Genomic DNA, 19024 nt, shown 5'->3' on the forward strand with positions numbered 1-19024 from the left:
ACTTTAGCTTATCACCGAGTTTTAGTCACGGACTTGATTCAGGGATTCTCCGAGTTGGGCCTTGAGGAGCAGGGACGGACAGAGCAGGGTATTCTTGTTACCATGGTTGCTCAGTCATCGATCGGGATGAGGATTCGAGAGGCCCAGTCCAGAGATCAACATTTATAGTTCATTAGCAGCCAGATAGCTTCCGGACAGCAGACCGAGTTTACCCGAGATGACGAGGGTATTGTTTATTTCCGAGGCAGATTGTGTGTACCTCAGTCTCACCCAGTCATGGAGGAGTTATTCAGGAGGCTCATTGTTCTAGATTTGCTATCCACCCAGGTGGGACCCATATGTATCATGATTTGAGGCATTCCTATTGATGGAACGGTATGAAGAAAGACATCGCAAAGTTTGTAACTAGATGTCTTGTCTGTCAGCAGGTGAAGGTTGAGCACCAGAGACCTGTTGGTTTACTTCAGAAGATCCCTATTCCAGAGTGGAAGTGGGAGCATATTACTATGGATTTTGTGGTAGGATTGCCTAGGACTCGACGAGGCCATGATACGATTTGGGTAATCATTGATCGATTAACCAAATTCGCACACTTTTTAGCGATCCGGAAGACTGACTCTCTGGATCGATTAGCAGAGTTATATTGTCGAGAGATTATCAGATTGCATGGAGTTCCGCTGAGCATTATATCTGATAGAGACACACGGTTCTCTTCCCGATTCTGGCAGAGTCTGCAGCAGGCCTTGGGCACACAGCTCCGTTTCAGTACGACATTCCATCCGCAGAAAGATGGACAGTCAGAGCGGACCATTCTAACTTTGGAGGACTTGCTGAGGTCTTGCGTTATGGATTTCGGAGGCAGTTGGGAGGACCACTTGCCATTGGTGGAGTTCGCCTACAACAACAGCTACCATTCGGCTATCCAGATAGCACCGTTTGAGGTGTTGTATGGTAGACCTTGTCGGACACCCACCCTCTAGGAGGAGGTTGGTGAGGCTCAGTTGTTAGGACCTCAGAGAGCTCAGCAGGAGGCAGAGTTGGTTCGTACTATTAGACGGAGGATGTCTGAGGCTCAGGACCGTCAGAAGAGTTATGCTGATCAGAGACGGAAACCCCTGGAGTTCTCTATTGGTGATCATGTATTTCTGAGAGTCTCACCTACGAAAGGGGTGAAGAGATTTGGTCTTCAAGGTAAGCTAGCTCCACGATATATTGGGTCATTCCAGATCTTGGAGAGGATTGGAGCAGTAGCTTATCGCCTGACGCTACTACCATCTCTAGCAGGCATTCACGATGTATTCCATGTATCTATGCTGAGGAGATACGTATCTGACCCAGCACATGTTCTGTCAGATATATCAGTTCCTATTCAGCCTGACGTCACTTATGAGGAGGTTCCTGTACGGATTCTGGACCATAGAGAGCGTCAGTTGCGGAACAAGACTGTCCGGCTGGTTAAAGTCAGATGGCAGCATCATTCTGACGAGGAGGTTACTTGGGAGCAGGAGGATACGATCCGAGCTCGATACCCCCATCTTTTTACTTGAGGTATGTGGGTTAGAGTTCCTTCCAGCATTTATACTGTTTGGTTATATTCTAGTGTTAGCCGTTGGTTATAGCGAAATTTGGGGTCCAAATTTTTATTAGTAAGGGAGGATGTGAGATATCGAAAAATTTAATATATAGGGTTATTTCAGAAATAGCCTTATAGAATTTTTCCGAAATTTTTAGAAATTTTCTGGGAATTTTTCGGAGCTCATACGGAGGGTTTTGAGGGGATCGATCAGCGGGTTCGGATAAAGCCTGTTTGGGATACCCGTTTAAGGGAGGAAATGTTTTTATTATATAATTCTTTATCTTTTATTTCCTCCCCAAATCGCCGTTTTCCCCAAACCACTGCCGATCCGGACCCTCTCTTCCCCGATTTCCTTCTCCCCTCTCTTCTTCCCGATCTCTCTCTGTTCTCTCTCGCGGGCAAGCGACGGCGACGGGAGCAAGGCTCCAGCTCCGGCGATCCTTCTCCGCTGGCATCGACGCCTATTAATCTCAGATCTGGCTGGTGTTCTTTCCTCTCCTTGCTGTTGCCGATTATTTCTCGAGCCCTAACCTCTCAACCGATGGCCGACCATCGCTCTTCGCATGAAATCGGGTTAGCAGCGCCTGAGGTACACGCGGTGCCCTAGTTGAGATCTTGCAGTGGGTGCGATTGATTCCAATCCGTATCTCCTCAAGTTGGATCGGATTGGGCGACACCTCCTGGAGGCAACTGATCGAGGTAAGGTTTCGTGTTCTGTTTGGGATATTGAGATGATCATGTAATCGATTCTTCCTTTCCCTTGCTCATCAGAGGTATCCGGTTGGTGGACAGCAGCTGGATTAGGGCAGTGAGGTGAGGTGTTGTTTTGGTGGAGTATTTTCTTGATTCCGGCCACCACATCCCTGTCAACAAATTGGCACATCTGAGGCAAGGTTAGGTTATCATTTAGGTGGTTGTTTGGATTTGGGATATCCAATCTTGATCTCTATTCTTGTTCTGATCAATGATTTTATAGCTTGACCTGTTCTTGATCCGATCAGTAGGGAGGAATCCAGGTTTATTCTGTGGTTTCTTTGATCCAGCAATTCATCTTGTTGCTGGCAGCAACAATCCTTGCTGTGGATCAACAATCATGGTTGGAGGTGAAGTGGTGCTCTGTGGTATTCTTTGTCCAGCAGATCACCTTGTCTTTCCAGCTAGCTCAGTTGGTTTCCAGCAGCCACATTAGGGCTGTGAGGTTTTGTTCTGTTCTTGTTGTGGTGTTTCCTTGCCGGCAGCACTCAAACCAGCATCAACAGTAGCTTGATTGAGGTATGTGTAGGAGCAATTGATACATGAGCAGGTTGTGGATGGATTATACTAGTTTTTGATTGTGTGTAGGTTTTTGACCTTGTTGTAGAATGGTTAATTTAGGTTTATATGTTGAATTAGGGATAATTGGATTACATGATTACTGGATGGTTAGTGATTGTGATTAGAATTAATTGTTTAGATTAATCTAATGGAATGATTAGGGTTAAGGTTATTAATCCTAGTCAACCGTTAGATTAGAAAACCGTTAGATTTCTAATCTAACGGATGATTAGGGATTAGGTAATTAACCCTAATTGACCGTTAGATTTGATTAGGTAGAATGAGCTGGATATGAGTAGGGTTTTACCCTAATTTGGTTTTAGGGATTTTATTTAGCTATTCTTTGGATTTAGATAAATAAAATATATATATATATGTTGTTTGACGCAGGACTCTGATTCGAGAAGGGCGTCTCGACTTCAAATTTGGATTGACTGTACCTTCTATTTGAGGCGGGTATCTTTTGACTTATCTTTTGATACTGTCTTATGATATGCATAGTTTATATATAATTACTAGTTGTAGATGGTAGATTTACCTCTTCCCTTGTCTTAGCTTAGTTGATACCTATCACATGCTTCCTCTATTAGTTGCTTTACTTTAGAATTGGATGCTTTTATCTTTTGCCATGTATATATATGTTTATGGAGATGGATAGGAACATTTAGAGTTACTTTCTACTAGATTAGTTATTGTAGGTACTTGTTCATGTTGTTGGATTTATGTTGCTTACATTATTCTGGTTATATATGTGTTTATCTTTTTGGCACCTACACATATGGAGGAGGATATGTCCAGGTATGACATACTGTATCCGCATGCACCATATTGCATGATTGCATGCTGGGCGATTGACGACTCCATTATTGTTGAGCTCGTCGGCCGGCTACATGAGGGCCTGCACACAGCGTGACCACTGCATGGGTAGTGGCACAGCACTCAGGGTGTGTATGGCAGGTTGCTCGGTGGTGCACCGCCGGGGTGCTCATAGGTAGCACGATACAGCGGGGTTGCAGCCGGGATCCCTCCCCGTCATTGTGTACCAGGAGATGAGAGCATTACGCTCCCTCACTATGTTTGAGGCAGGAGGATAGGTGTACTCCGACAGCATCCCTTCCACTCAGTCACTCATCAGGGGTAGTGACGACAGAGTGCACAGTTGTCACAGCCCTACCCACTCGGTCTCACTATTGTGTGTGAGACGGCTGAGCATGGCAGTAGGGGTGACCAGGACATGTCATTTGCATCATATGCATAGATTGCATTATTTATGATTGATGCATTTTGGTGATTGCATATGATTGACATGCATACAGGTTATATGCTTTTGCTCTGACTATTTTTATCATTCGCCCAAGCCTCGCAGGTGAGTACAGTTTATTTCAGTTATGCATTTTCTTATTATTCTTGCTATAGACTGTACTTTATGCCTATTGCTGGTTATTACAGTTTATTTCAGCTATGCATATCTGTTATACTGTTAGGAGACTGTACCGTTGGTTGTACTGTTAGGAAACTGTACTGTAGGCTCTATGGTTTAGTGTACTGTACCATAGGATGTTACTGGTGGTTATATGTTGTTGTACATATCTATTGGATTACCTGCTGAGTTCTTTGAACTCACCCCGTTGTTATTATTTTTCAGGTTGAGGCCGTCGGGAGATAATCCAGTCGCTAGCCCCATTATCGCGAGGATTTTCTTTGTCGGATTATATTTTGCTTTTGCATCTTATATTCTTGTAATGTGGGTTTGTATTGTGGACATTGAACATTCGGGTTTGCTACTTTTGCTTTCCGCTGTGGATTTTCTCACTACTTCGTGGATTTGTTTTCTTCATTCTAGTGGAGTAGGATGTTACATATATCTTCGAGGATTCTATATCGTTCTTCCTTATTAAACTGCGTTGATTGATTATATGTTGAGCTGTGTGGAATGTTGATATAAACTGCGTGGTTTGTTTTTTATTTGTATTGTATTGTTCCGGCCGTGTGTGGCCGAAGTATAGATATATGTATTCTGGATTCATATTGTCACCCGTACAGGGGTGATGCTGCCGAAATTTCTTCGGACAGGGACTACCTGGGGCGTGACAGCTTCTATCCTGACCATCTCGACTTAGCATCGCCGAACCGTCAGCTGGTCCTCCTTCACTTCTCCTACCTGATCTTCGACCGGGAATTTGATCTTCTGGCAAAAAGTCGAGTCGACCGCGCGAAACTCATTGAGGGCTGGCCGGCCCAGAATGACGTTATATGCTGAGAGGGCCTCCACCACGATGAAGTTAGTTACTCTTGTCCTCCGGTGGGGCTCCTCTCCGAGTGACACGGCCAATTTGATCTGTCCGAGCGGCTGGACCTCATTGCCCATGTACCCGTACAGGGGGGTTGTCATTGGCAGCAGCTCGGCGCGATTGATCTGGAGTTGGTCGAACGCCTTCTTGAAGATGATGTTGACCGAACTCCCTGTGTCAATGAAGATGCGATGAATAGTGTAATTCACTATTACAGCTCGGATGATGAGGGCAACGTCGTGTAGCACTTCGACTCCCTCGAGATCTCTGGGGCCAAAATTGATCTCGGGCCCGCTCGCCCTCTCCTGGCTGCAACCGATGGCATGGATCTCTAGCCACCGGGCGTGTGACTTGCGTGCTCGGTTGGAGTCTCCGCCGATCGGTTCTCCCGTTATGATGTTGATCTCCCCCCGAGCGGTGTTGCTCCTGTTTTCTTCTTCCTGAGCGGAGGGCCTAGCTCGCTCGTGCGAGACCCAGGGGCGATCGCCACTCCTAGGCAAACTATGGTGTTTCCGATCGGGCGACCATCTAACCGTTCGCTGCCTGGTATCTGGGTGCCGCTGATCGAGCGAAGGCGATCGGCGATGATAGTTCCTCGGGGCTAGCTGGATGCCCGAGGCAAACCCCCGATAGTCTCGTGTGTTGTGGCTGGCAGACTGGTGGAAAGAACAAAACATGGGAGTTCATACCTTTCCTTTCGGCTTTGGTCGCTCAGAAGCCACATGTTAAATGGCGTGTGTCCTGGCTTCTGGATGGGGTCTCACCCCTTCGGTTCGGGGTCCTTTGGATGGTTGATGATTAATCGGCTATCTCCGCTCGGCCGGTGCGGCAAGCTCGGTCGAAGCTTTCTTCCTTCGAGCCGCCTGGGCCTCCTCTACATTGATATACTCGCTTGCCTTCTTTAGCATATGATCATAATCACGAGGTGGCTTCCAGATGAGCGAGTAGAAGAAGTCACACTACAAGAATTTTTGGATTTAACCACACCTGATAGACAACAGTTTTTCAAGAAATTGTTGTCTTTTTTCCATTTAACAACAGTTTTATTGAAAACTGTTGTTGTTCACCATAATATTTTTTAAATAACAACAGTTTTTCAAAACACTGTTGTCTAATGTGTGTCAAAGACAACGGTTTTAAAAAACTATTGTCTTTTAGTGTTGCTTATGCGATAATATACAACAGTTTTATTAAACTATTGTTTATTGAATGTTGTTGAATCCTAAAAACACAACAGTTTTTTTAACTTCATGAAAAAAAAACCTAAAATCTACTTCTCTGTGACTCTTCAAACGAACAAAAACCTATCTCTGACTCCTCATTCAACCGAACAGGTTATTTATTTAATAACCTACATATATAAATCTAAACAATCTCATTTTTTTCCCCATTACTCCTCTTCTCCTACCGATCTCACCGTCACCGCGATCTCCTCTTCACCTTCGACGCAGCCGCCGCTGCCCTCACATTCCCAAAGCCACAGCCATCGCCAGCCGTCGAGGGTGCTGCCGGTTACTCCCAATCACTGCCGCCCTTTCCCCTCTCTCGTGCCCTAGTTTCCTATTGCAGTCGCACCGCCGCCATCGTAGATCACGCTGGTTCCACTCGACTATAGCTGCCTCCTCGCGCTAGGGCATCACCATCTGTTCACGGTGTCAAGCCCATCCTGGCAGTGTCGCCGCATTCCTCTCCAAGTCAACGCCGAGTTCCTCCCCCGATCTTGCCGACGTCGAGCTCCTCTCTTTTGATCTAGCTGTTGTCCGTGGGAGAGCAAGCTTCACCTCTCCCTAGCTGATCGATCCATGGACAGCCCCCGCTGATTTTTCTCCCAGAGCCGTCGCCGCCAGAAGGTAGATTGTTACGATCGCCGCCATCTAAGAGCTCCCACCTCCCTGCACCAGCCAGTGGGGATGCCACCTAAGACCGAGCAATCAAAGTCAACCCCTGGCCACCGTGCCACTGCTAGTGACCTTTGGACGTCATCGTATTGTCAAAGAAGAAGAGTTAGGTAATGAATTTCCTTACTCTTATACTATTGACCTATTCTCTCAGATTTGGAGATGTAATCTGTGTAATTGATTGTGCTAATCAAATGAAATGCACCATTCATCTGTTAGATCAAGTACTAGTATCAGTGACAGGCATTGTGTTCAACGGATTTCATCAGATTACTTGTATACAGATGTACTTCCAAAAAGAGAATGGCCTTTGTCTAGACTTGAATGTGGTAATGCATTGATCCCATAGACCTGTCTACTTTGATGTTCATAACTTGATCTATACCTTACCATCTATAAATCCATTGTATATGATGGCTGCATTTCAGTCGGTTGTTAAATATAACTTTGTTTTTTCTCTTTAGTTTAGATGTTAATTATCTTGCATTTGATTGAATAGGTGTCTAAAATAAACTCTTAAAGTAGAACTGTTGTTTCTTCCCATAATCTCAGTTTATCATTGCTTACAAACTATAATTTTTGTTGGAACCAATGTAAACTTGGATAAATGATGAATATATACTAACATCTTATATCATGGAATAATGTCTGTTGGGCATGGCTTCCATCCTTGTTGAATTATGTGGCATAAAGAGATGAATCAGGACATGTCACAAGAGGCTAGCCGTAACCAAGCTTTAGTTTTTATGCTTTTATGTTCTATGTGTGGTTTATTTTTTTTTTAGCATGCAAAATTTATCAACAAAAGCTATACAACAGTTGGGCCATTATCCAAGTTACAAATATTCATATTTTGTTTGCAAAAATACCAGGAAAAACTTGGATATATTTTAACTTGTTCATGATTAGTTGAAAGAAAATTGAGAAAGGAAACACGTCATAATCAACCAGAATAGGGAAATATCAACACAACATTTAACTTGTAAATTCAAGTCTATCTTTTCTGTTATTTTCAATATCATTTGTATCTCAATGTATTTTGAAACATTTCCTCTAATATTGGGATTGTTTATTCTTTGCACTCGATTCAAACTATGATCTCCTTATTTATGCAGGTAAAAGTAGCAGTTCTGTGGATTTTCTTTCTCGAACCTCTGCTAACAGTAACACCCCTGTAGTGATGCATGGGAATTTGCAGTTGAACAGTGACACACATAGAAATAATCAAACTCTTCCATTTTTTCATTGCCCAGAGAAATGGTCCAGACAAAAGCTATCAGCCAGAGTCACTCACTTCAATAGTTGGGTGCCTGCTTCTGTCACAACTCCGCAGGCTGGTTTAATCAGTCCTGCACCTACATTTGTTTCAGCTTGGGCAAAACCTTCAACAAGCACAAATGATAAGTCATATGTGATTCAAGCTCTTCCTTCTTTTCATCCATCATCAAATCCTAGTAATGAGAGTTTGTCTATCGCCAATCAACTTCCTATCACTTGTGAAAAGAGTGGGAGTTCTAGGAATACATATGTAGTTCTCTTTTTTTTGTCCATCATCAAATCCTAGTAATGCATTTCTTTTCAAGTATTGAATAGGTTGGGTGGAGCTAATTAGAGTTTTCTAATTAGATTAAGATTAGGTTTTGTTAGGTCTCTAAATCATTTTATGCATTTTTTAACTTACTTTTGGACAGCGAGTTAGTTCTTTTGATGGAATTATACATCTATGATGCTTAATTTGGGATTGTAGCATACTTTTTGACCAAAGAAGTCTAGATCAATGATAGATTGTTCACCTTACAGGTTAGGAAAACTTTACAATTGCGGCTTCTTGTTATTTTTCTTTCTCCATCCTTTTTATGATTTTCTTCCTATTGATTGTGAGGTTCATGTTCTCTGCAAAATTATTTTTAATGGTGCAGTTTTTTTAAAAAAAAATATTCTACTGATGACTTGACCATATATATGAGTGAAAGGTAAGTATTTGTTTGGTTTAGCGACGAAAATATTACACCGCTAATGAACAGTTTTCTTGTTCTGTTGTTTAGTTATTTATTGAATTTTACCTCTGCATACATGATATTATCTCGTTCTTTGAATGTCTAAACATAAAGATGAAATTTTTCGGCTATTTTTTAGTTCACGAACAGAAGCTCATCATTGTTGAAATTCCCCTTTCTACTATCATCATTTTTCTTTCCCATTTACAATGAGTTTTTAAAAATCAAACTTGGCTTGTAGTGATAGTATCAAAAATTATATCAGTATACTTTATCTAAGTGATTGTTTGAACAGTTTTACAGCATGCATCTTGACAATTAATATTATTTTGAAGATCACTATCAAGGAAGAATGTTCAAACGAAAGTAAAGGCTAAGGAGAAGAAACCATATACTCCATTCCCTCCTCAGCCACCAAGTAAGGTGAAGTTATTGTTACAATCTGTGAACATTAAATCTCATATTAGACCTTCACACTTATAGATCATTAGTCCTTTTATTTTCCTTTACTAGTTTGAGAAAAAAGAATTTACTTTTTGTTGTATTGCAATATCTGCAGTGCTGCCTCTTCATCGACATCTAAGTAGAAAATCTCATTCATTTCCTCCATTCATTTTCTTCATCATTTTCTTAATTAAAAATGTTTATAGTCTACCTTTGATGTAATCACCCATGCATATTCTATGCTTGCAGTTAATGTATTTGTTCTTTGGTCTTATTTCTAAAGTCCATTTCTTCCTCTTAGGAACATCATGTGTTGACAAGTAATGGCCCTATTAATATTTCAGTTTCTGTACATGGTGATCTAGAAAAGCTTACACTTCTTACTTCTCCAAATCTAGAATTAAATCGTAAGTTAGATTAAATTACAGTTATTTTATCATTTCTTAGTTTTTTTTTCTTAACTTACATTTGCAATATTTGCATCTCGATTCATTCGATTATGTTCACTTTGTATTCAACATGAAGCTAAAAGGTGTTTTGTACATATTAAAGACTCTTTGGTGGTTTTTTTAGTTTCAATCTACTGCTCTTTTTAGCATCTTTATCCTGCTATAATGTTATTCTTTAAGATTATGTTGCATTGATTTCTAAAAGTTGCATGACATCTCTCTACTCTGCCTTCAAAACTAACGATTTATGTTGTTTCAGGTAATTACTACAGTCATTCCTACTATAGTTGGTGAAAATCTTAACATGTTCATGACTTTAAAATAGTATATTCCAGATTTTCTTGAGGTGAGGACACAAATTTAATGAGGAATATACTTTATAAGATGTTAACATCTAAATTGGTATTCTACGCATCAGCTTGATGATGTAATAAATCTTGAGATTCCAAGAGGAAGAAATACACTTGTTTCTTTAAATGGTGAAACTTAAATTAAAGATTAGAAAGTCAATTGATGTAACATGCCACTCCACTTCTCTTTTTATGATTTAGCTCATGATCAATGTAAACTTAAAGTATTAATCCAAAGCCTATGGTAATTTTCTGGATTCATTTTTATTTAAGGCATTCTTTCCTTTAATGGTTCCTTTTAGAATTTAATGTATGACTTACTCCTTAACATCATATGGAGTGTGTGGGAACGTTTGCATTAGATTGTACCTTTTAGAATTAATGCTGCTTGATCACTGGGGAAAATAATGTTTGCATGGTTTATAATAGAAGCTTTGTATGCAGTGACATAAAATGAAAATTCTGCTTAATAAGAAATTTAAGAGCCACCATATTGTTTCAAGAGGTTACCATTTATGTTACATAGATAACGCTTTTTGCACTTCTGTTAGATGACTATATCAAATGGTTTTTATGGTTATGTAACATTTATGCAGTGCAATTAGAATCACGCGTACAATTTAGTTTCTAATTTGTAATATATATCTTTATTCGAATAGGTGTCCTCAAGAGTATTAGGAAGAATGCCGACAAGCTAAAAAAATGGAGAGACTTTAACAAATTAAGGAGCACTAGCAACTGCAATCCCTCCTCTTCACCGACATCTAAGTAGAAAATCTCGTGTTATATTGTTCTACCTTTGTTTTAATAGTGTTATCATTTTGTTGGTTGCTTATGAAATTTCTTCAGAATGTTATAGATATTATTTTTTAATGTTAGAAAATTGTATATTAAATTTTATTTTGAAATTTAGTATTTTGAATGATTTATAATATTGGAAAATTGTGTATTAATTTTTTTTATTTTTTATTTAAAAAAGACAACGGTTTTTCACCGTTGTCGTAGATAGTTTAAAACTATTGTTGAAGACCCTGTTATTAAAGGTAGACGCTCAAAAACAACGGTGAAAAACTGTTGTCTTTGAAGGAAAAGACAACAGTTTTTCACCGTTGTAAAAATGTTGTCTTTGCCTTCAAAGACAACGGTTAAAAACTGTTAGCTTTGGGCACCCCTTTTAACAACACGTCATTTAACAACAGTTCTAAAGGGGCTATGACAACGGTGAAAAATCGTTATTGTTAGGCTTTTTTCTTGTAGTGTCACCGTCGGTAAGCCCTTGGGGAAGGCATGCATCATGGTTCGGAGGAGACCGTGGGGATGTCCATTGTCGCCTGGTTGAAGTGTTGAATGTAGGCTCGAAGGGTCTCCCTCGGCCCCAGATTCATAGAGAATAGGCTGACACTTGTCTTCTGATAACGTTTGCTGCTAGCGAAGTGGTGAAGGAAGGTCGTTCGGAAGTCCTTGAAGCTTTTGATCGATCCGTCCGGCAGCCTCCGGAACCAGCGTTGTGCCGAGCCTGATAACGTTATGAGGAAGACCCTGCATTTGACTCCATCCGTGTATTGATGAAGAGTTGCAGCATTGTCGAACTTGCCCAAGTGGTCGTCCGAGTCCGTTGATCCATTATACTCCCCGATCGCCAAGAGCATAATGCCTGGGTAGCGGATCCTACAAAATTGCCTCAGAGAATTAGCGGTTGATCCATTCAGGTGACAAATCGGCTCGGGAAGCTTTTCCCTTCCTTGCATCCCGAGCTGGAGCTTCATTTGACGAAGATCCCTGGTCTTGATGAGCTTGTGCAATTTCTGAGGACGTCTGGAACAGAGCACTATGAAACGGTATTGGGGTGGGCGGCGCTTCCGCCTGAGTGCCGGTCGGACCTTTGTTTTGTCCCCATATGGAGAGTTGCTCTGGTCGGTCCTCTTGCGCCCTCCCGACGCCGAAGTCGCTTGTTGCGCCATTCGTTCGGTTAAGGCCTTTTGCTGCTGCTGCTCCACGATTTTTGCCGCCCGTGCCTGGATGAGTGCATCGAGCTCCTCTTGAGAGAGCGTCACGGTGTGAGGTCTTCCAGCTTCCTCCATCTTCCACTAGACTCGGATTCAGGTGTGTTCCCATAGACGGCGCCAATTTGATCCTGTCCGAGTGTTGAGTCGATGGTCCCTGGGGATGTGGCGTTCTCGTTGACTCCGCGAGGCCCTCTGAGTGACGTAGACCTCCGGCGAGAACCTGCAAGCACAAAATCGGGCCGAGAAGGGGTTCCCGGCGGTGGCCTTCCGACGCTCAAGTAAGCTCCTAGCGGCAAGAAATCGAAAGAGAGTGACGAGAACTGTAGCTACAGTGATGAATAGCGCATACCTCCGTTGGAGTCTGGAGGCCCTTATATAGGGCTTCTCAGGGGCTCACGCACGCTCCCCAAGGCGTGCATGACCCTCAAAGCATACCTACAATAGGCGTGTCAGAAAAGCGTGTCTGACGTCATACCTTAATAGTACGAGCATATCTCTGACATGATAGTGGAAACTTCCGTCGTACAATTCTCTATCTGATCCGGCCGCCGACCATGCTGCCTGTCGGCGATGCTTGTCTCGAGGAAGATAGAGTTACCTGCTTCTTTTGTCTTGTACCAAGCCGGACGAAAGAACCGTTCGGCTAATGTCGCGGTCGGTCGAGCAAGATATCTGCTCAGCCAATCATACGGCGACCGGCGCTGCCCGAGCGAACGGGAGCACCTCGATGGCCATGGTTCCTGCTCGGCCGAGACGAAAACCGCTCAGCCCTCGACCCCTACTGTTAAGCCGTGCTAGTCGCCCGTCGAGTGTCGGGAGCTCGAACTTGAGCCAAGCCGAGCTGAGGTGATGACCGTTGACTTTTGTCTTGACTGTTGACTTTGATGTCACACATGGCCTAAGACCCTCTGCAGGGCGGGAGCCCTATCTTATCGTTGGATCAACAACAATGTTATTTCTTTTTTTTCTTAGACTATTAACTTTATATCGGTAAAGAACACAAATTTGGAATTAGTGTAATGATAAGGATTTGAATTTTTTTTCTGATAAGTTTGGCTCTTATAATTATATTTCATCCTTTGTAGCAAGTTCAGATTTAGAATCGTGCCATAAAAAAATTTGCATGAGAATCTAATTATTATCTTCTCTTCGAGACCTTAGTTTCCTATTAATGTCTATTATTTTTTACTCAGCTATTTATTAGGGTAAATTTCTTTGCTTATGGCTTCGGATGAAGAGGTTAGCACATGCACGCAGCAAAATGATTAAAACCGAATATAAATTTAAACAAGACATGAAAGAGTTAGAAAGTTCAAACTTGAAAAAAAAAAATGGTGTCTGTTAAAACTTATAAGGCGAGATGGTTTGCAACTTAAAGTGAAAAGAGTAGAGAAACAAGGGATTATGATGCCAATTTAATTAATTTGCAATTCAATTTCCCGTAGCGAAGACAACTTAAAATTCCCACTCAATAATACATACAATGTTTAAAAGTTTTTAGTGTTGGGTTCCGTGACCGTGAGTCGGTCTTACTTGAATCGAGCTCAACTATAAGTCAGGCTGCCTCGAGTCAAGCTCGATCTTGAGTTAGAATAGTTTCATCCTGACTCAATTTTAAATTAGGCCGATCCAATTCTACTTTGAGAGTCCTGAACCTGTCATATGTCTATGTGTTATGCAGGATTTTGATTGAATCCTAATAATTCTTCCCTCAAAAGATCATAATTATTCTCATAGATCGGATCTCCTCGTGAGCATCAGGTCATCCTTACCTACTCTGGACCTCCCCGTAAGCATCCGTACCCTGGTCACCTTAACCTACTCCGGATCTCTCCGCGAGTATTCAGTCATCTTGATCTGCTTCGGATCTCCCTGCGAGCATCCGATCATCCTTATCTACTTACCTCCCTACAAGTATCTGATCGCCCTGACCTGCTCCAAGCCTCTCCACGAATATTCGATCACCCTGACCTGCTTCGGGACATTTCCCACAAGCATCCGGTCATCCTGACCTGTTCTAGACCTCCTTGCGAGCATCCGGTCAATCTGACTTACCCCGGGCCCACCCTCAACTTCGTTCAAGACCACCCCATATGTCATTTAGCTAGTCTGGATCATGACTCTGATATCATTTATTATGTAAAAAGATGTCTACATATATCTACAATGATATGATATTGTCCATTTTAGATTTAAATTCTCATGGATTTATTCTTGAGCTCTCTCCAAATGAACTCATACTAATGGAGATATCATATATTTTTTTTAATTTTATGATCTTTACAAAATCTTTTTCACGTGAGATTTTGTTTAAATTCCAACACTCCATTTTTACCGTATCAAATAATTTAAATAAAAAAATATTAATCAGATCAGAATCTGAGATCATTGATTTAATTTTATAAAAATTTTCTATTACTTAAGAGGATAAATTTAAAAATATTACGAGAATAAAAATGTAATCCATTTTGAATGGTCTTTAAAGTAAATAACTCAATCCTTTGAATTCCAACGACGTGTTCAAATTTGATACGTCAAGTTGAATCGACCATTCCTAATAAACTACCCTCAATAAATTATGGAAAAAAAATCGCCCCGCCTTTATCAGAGTTGGTGTAGCAATTAAGACCTTGGTACTATAAGAGTTATAAAATGATTTTAATTTATTTAAAATAATTTTAATAAGTTAATAAAAAATATTTTAATAAAATAATATTATAATTTAATAATTTTAATTAAATTGAATTAATTTATTTTAATATTTTCTAAATAATTTTAATACAGTAGTGCATTTATATATTTTATAAAAATAAATAAATAATTTTAATCATGTTCAAATAATTTTAATTAAAGTAAATTATTTTAATGTATTATAATTTTATTTTCTACCAGAGCAGTTCCTAATTGAATCGATTTTTTTATTATTCTAATATTTATAATAGTAATAGTATGAAAAAAAAATCCTGTTAAAAAATAAGTGTTCTTAAGAGTGCTACAGTAGGAAAACATTCCGCAGGATTGACCGATCGTTCCAGGAGTGAGATATCGTATGTCAATTAAAAATATATATATTTTTATATATACGTGCATAGCACTCCTCCCTCTCCTCAATCTCAACTAGGACGGTAAATAAATCAAGTTGAGTTAAATTTTGAGGTGTTTAAGTTTGTTTGATAAGATAACCGAGTTAAGTCGAGTCGAGCCGAGCCGAGCTTAAAATGAACCAAACTTTTGGAATGAGTGTTCAAACTTGACTTAGTTTATTTTTTATGACTTTGAACTTGTTTAAAGTTTGGCTTGAGCTTGGTTCGTTTAGATATTATCAAACTCTCAATTCAAGCTTGGTTGAGCTTGGTTCGAGCTTGGCTTGAGCTTGGTTTGAGCTTGGTTCATTTAGATATTATCAAGCTCTCAATTCAAGTTTGTTTGATTATTTGAAACTTTTAATTATTTGATTAGTTATTAAGATTGATAATTTAAATTTATTTATTTATTTTATTATTTAGTTAATATATTGAAAAGAGTTTTATTAATAAATATGATTCGTTAACATTATTCACGAATATTGTTCACGAACGTTAACGAGCTGAACACATATGTATTCAAGCTTGTTTGTTTAGCTTAACGAGATCTTCAAGCTTGTTTGTTTAGCTTAACGAGATCTTCAAACTTGTTTGTTTAATTAATCTAATATATATTGAACGAACATAAATAAGCTCTTATCAAATCGAATACCAAATTTATTCATAAACACTTGATTCATTTACAATCCTAATCTCAACACGGAGTTTACTTTCCGAAAATGGAAGCATGAGCAGCGTCCAAGAACACGCTCCTATTGACACAAACAGAATGGTCTCTCGCCCACATATGTTGATATAATTGGTATTTATATATATGATTATTTTAATAAATCTTAAGATCAATTTTTAAGTATTTAAACGTGTGATTGTTTTAATAAATTTGAGGGTCAATTTTTAAAGTGTGCAAAATACTTTGTTTGTGCCTGACATAGCTCGGGAAAAAAATAAAGTAAATAAAAAATAAATTAAATGTCCTTTGTTTTTTCCCCCAAAAATGTATTATACATGATGAGGCAATATAGAGTGGCTCATCCGATAGAAGTCGATTGTCACGATGGAGGTCAGAATCAAGATGATTAACATTAAGGTATTATATAGTCAAACGAAGGATAAGCGTATTGGCCGGTCGAGTGATAAGATAGCCGACCGAGAGGAGAAGGTTCCAGTCCGATCCCACCTTTGACTCGGGAAGGTGTGTCAAACAGTCGACACTCAATGGGTGGTTGGATGCCAAAAGGAGGAGATGATATGTAGAATCCGGGCCGAGCAGCTACCCCGCTCGACCCGTCAACAGGACGCGACACAAGCGCAACGGAGTTTAGGCCGAGCGGACACGGTACAAGCGTAGCGAAGTTCTGGCCGAGCGGTTAACCCACTCGGCCAGCAACAAACCCACTGTGTTATCTCCTGACATCTTTTTCGAAGTTAGTGTCACTGACATCAAGCATGGTCGACAGGAAGATCGTACGACGAAAAATTTCACTGTCACATCAAAAATATACTCGGCTTGCTAAGATATTGTGTCAGGGATATTTTACTGACAAATCTTTTCAAGAGAAACTTTGAAAAGCATGCTCGCCTAAGAAAGTGTGCGCGTGCGCTAAATGAACTCTATATAAAGGGAAGTCCAAGCATTAACGAAAATACGCGATAGATACTATTTACACTACAATCTTCATTCTTGTTGCTCCGCCTTCTACATCATCGTGGATGACTGACTTGAACGTTGAAGGACCTATGTCGGGGACTTCTTCTCGGACTCAGCACTGACATCATCTATTTTATAAGGTAAAACAGAAAACTACGAGAGATCAGCAGGATATCAACATTTCTAATTTTTGATCTCATCAACTTTTGAAGGATATATATATATACACACACGCCTTATCCTCTGCTGTCTTCTGCAAAACACTCCTCAATCTCTCATATCAATCTCATATATATATATATGCCTTATCCTCTACTGTCTTCTGCAAAACACTCCTCTCAATCTCTCTCCTTAATTTCAACAGGAAGTTCCATTCCGAAGATGGAAGCATGAGCAGCGACCAAGAACACACTCCTATTGACACAAACAGATGGTCTCTCGCCGGGACGACTGCTCTGGTCACCGGAGGCTCCAAGGGAATCGGGTAATTACATTTCTCGATCGAATACTCCATCTCTTTCCCTCTATATATTTCTACTCATCCATCAAGCTTAATTTAATTAGGTATGCGATCGTCGAGGAGCTCGCCAGACTTGGATCGGCGGTGCACACTTGCGCCCGCAGCGAAGCAGATCTGAAGAAGTGCCTGCAGAAATGGCTCGGTTCCAAGCTCAAAGTCACTGGATCTGTCTGCGACGTTTCGTCCCCGAGCGAGAGAGAGAAGCTCATGGCGACGGTGAAGTCCCAATTCGACGGGAAGCTCAACATTTTGGTATTAATTCCCCCTTTTTATTTTCCTCCCCTTCTAAACCCCCCTAAGCCAAATCTGAATGCTCACGAAACCGATCGATAATTAATCTTCTTCGTTTTGCAGGTTAACAATGCAGGGACGGGGGTCCTCAAACCGACGGTGGAGCAAACCCTGGAGGATTTCAAGCTCGTGATCAGCACAAACCTGGAATCGGCATTCCACTTGAGCCAACTCGCTTACCCTCTCCTTAGGGCTTGTGGAGTAGGCAGTATTGTGTTCATCACCTCCATTTGTGGCTTCATTGCACTGGATGATTTGTCTGTGTATGCATCAACCAAAGGTACTACTTCTTGCAGAGATTGAATTTGCTTGAATCATTAGCAAGATGAACAAATTGCTCAGATAGTTTTATGTTTTTCTCTTTCATCTGATTAGGAGCAATGAATCAACTCACTAGAAATCTTGCTTGTGAATGGGCCAAAGATAACATCAGAACAAACAGTGTAGCTCCAGGGTACATCAGAACACCGCTCATTGACCCTGTAAGTGAACACTGCTTCTGGTGATCTAGAAAAGAAAGATTTGATTTTGGCTGATGAATATGAATTTGTTTATTGTGGCAGTTGGTGCAAGACGAGGAATTTGTGGCGAGGGAGAATCATCGCGTGCCTCTTGGGCGTTTGGGGGAGCCGGAGGATGTGGCCGGCGTCGTGGCCTTCCTTTGCCTCCCTCCTTCTTGCTACGTGAATGGTCAGGTTATTGTCGTCGACGGAGGCAGAATTGTCAACGGAAATCACTAAGTAGCTATGGAGGTATCTTTGAATAAGGTGGCCTGGTGTTTGGGATTATGTTCTTATGAAGATCTTGAATAAGATGGTGCTTGAACTCTTCATTTAAGTTCTTATATGGAGAAATATATTCAAATCCTTATCATGACCTCTATGGCAATAATTTAGCTTAAAATTGTCGTTGTTGTTGTTGTATATCTGGGACGTATTTACATTATATAGAGGCTTATATGAGTATATTTATTCTGATTTAAATTAATTTAAAGTTCTCTAAGTATATAAGATAATTCGTCTTGTCCGTATATTGAATTTTCAAACTTGTAAAGACTTGATAAAATTTGTCATAAGCTTATTATAAGATTTAGGAATATGATACTCACTAACCAACTCCATCAATGAATTCTTAGATTCTCCTGGTTCAAAAAAAAT

The 19024-nt window shown here is 40.5% G+C and overlaps 1 protein-coding gene across 2 annotated transcripts in view; it reads left to right on the top strand.

Moving 5' to 3' along the window:
• LOC122008364 (noroxomaritidine/norcraugsodine reductase-like) overlaps positions 1-18743 on the top strand; it is a 182388-nt gene extending 163645 nt beyond the window's left edge. Inside the window, exons 1-5 of one of the 2 annotated variants that reach the window (XM_042564083.1) lie at positions 17349-17540; positions 17621-17828; positions 17931-18147; positions 18243-18349; positions 18431-18743. In XM_042564083.1, coding sequence (XP_042420017.1) covers positions 17446-17540; positions 17621-17828; positions 17931-18147; positions 18243-18349; positions 18431-18607 — 804 coding nt within the window. In that variant the 5' untranslated portion in view covers positions 17349-17445 and the 3' untranslated portion in view covers positions 18608-18743. Of the gene's footprint in view, positions 1-17348; positions 17541-17620; positions 17829-17930; positions 18148-18242; positions 18350-18430 lie in introns of those variants that run through there. The other variant, XM_042564084.1, reaches the window with a different exon arrangement.
• The last annotated feature ends 281 nt before the right edge of the window (positions 18744-19024 follow it).

This window comes from Zingiber officinale, chromosome 8A (genome assembly GCF_018446385.1).
Source record: "Zingiber officinale cultivar Zhangliang chromosome 8A, Zo_v1.1, whole genome shotgun sequence".
NCBI lineage: Eukaryota > Viridiplantae > Streptophyta > Magnoliopsida > Zingiberales > Zingiberaceae > Zingiber > Zingiber officinale.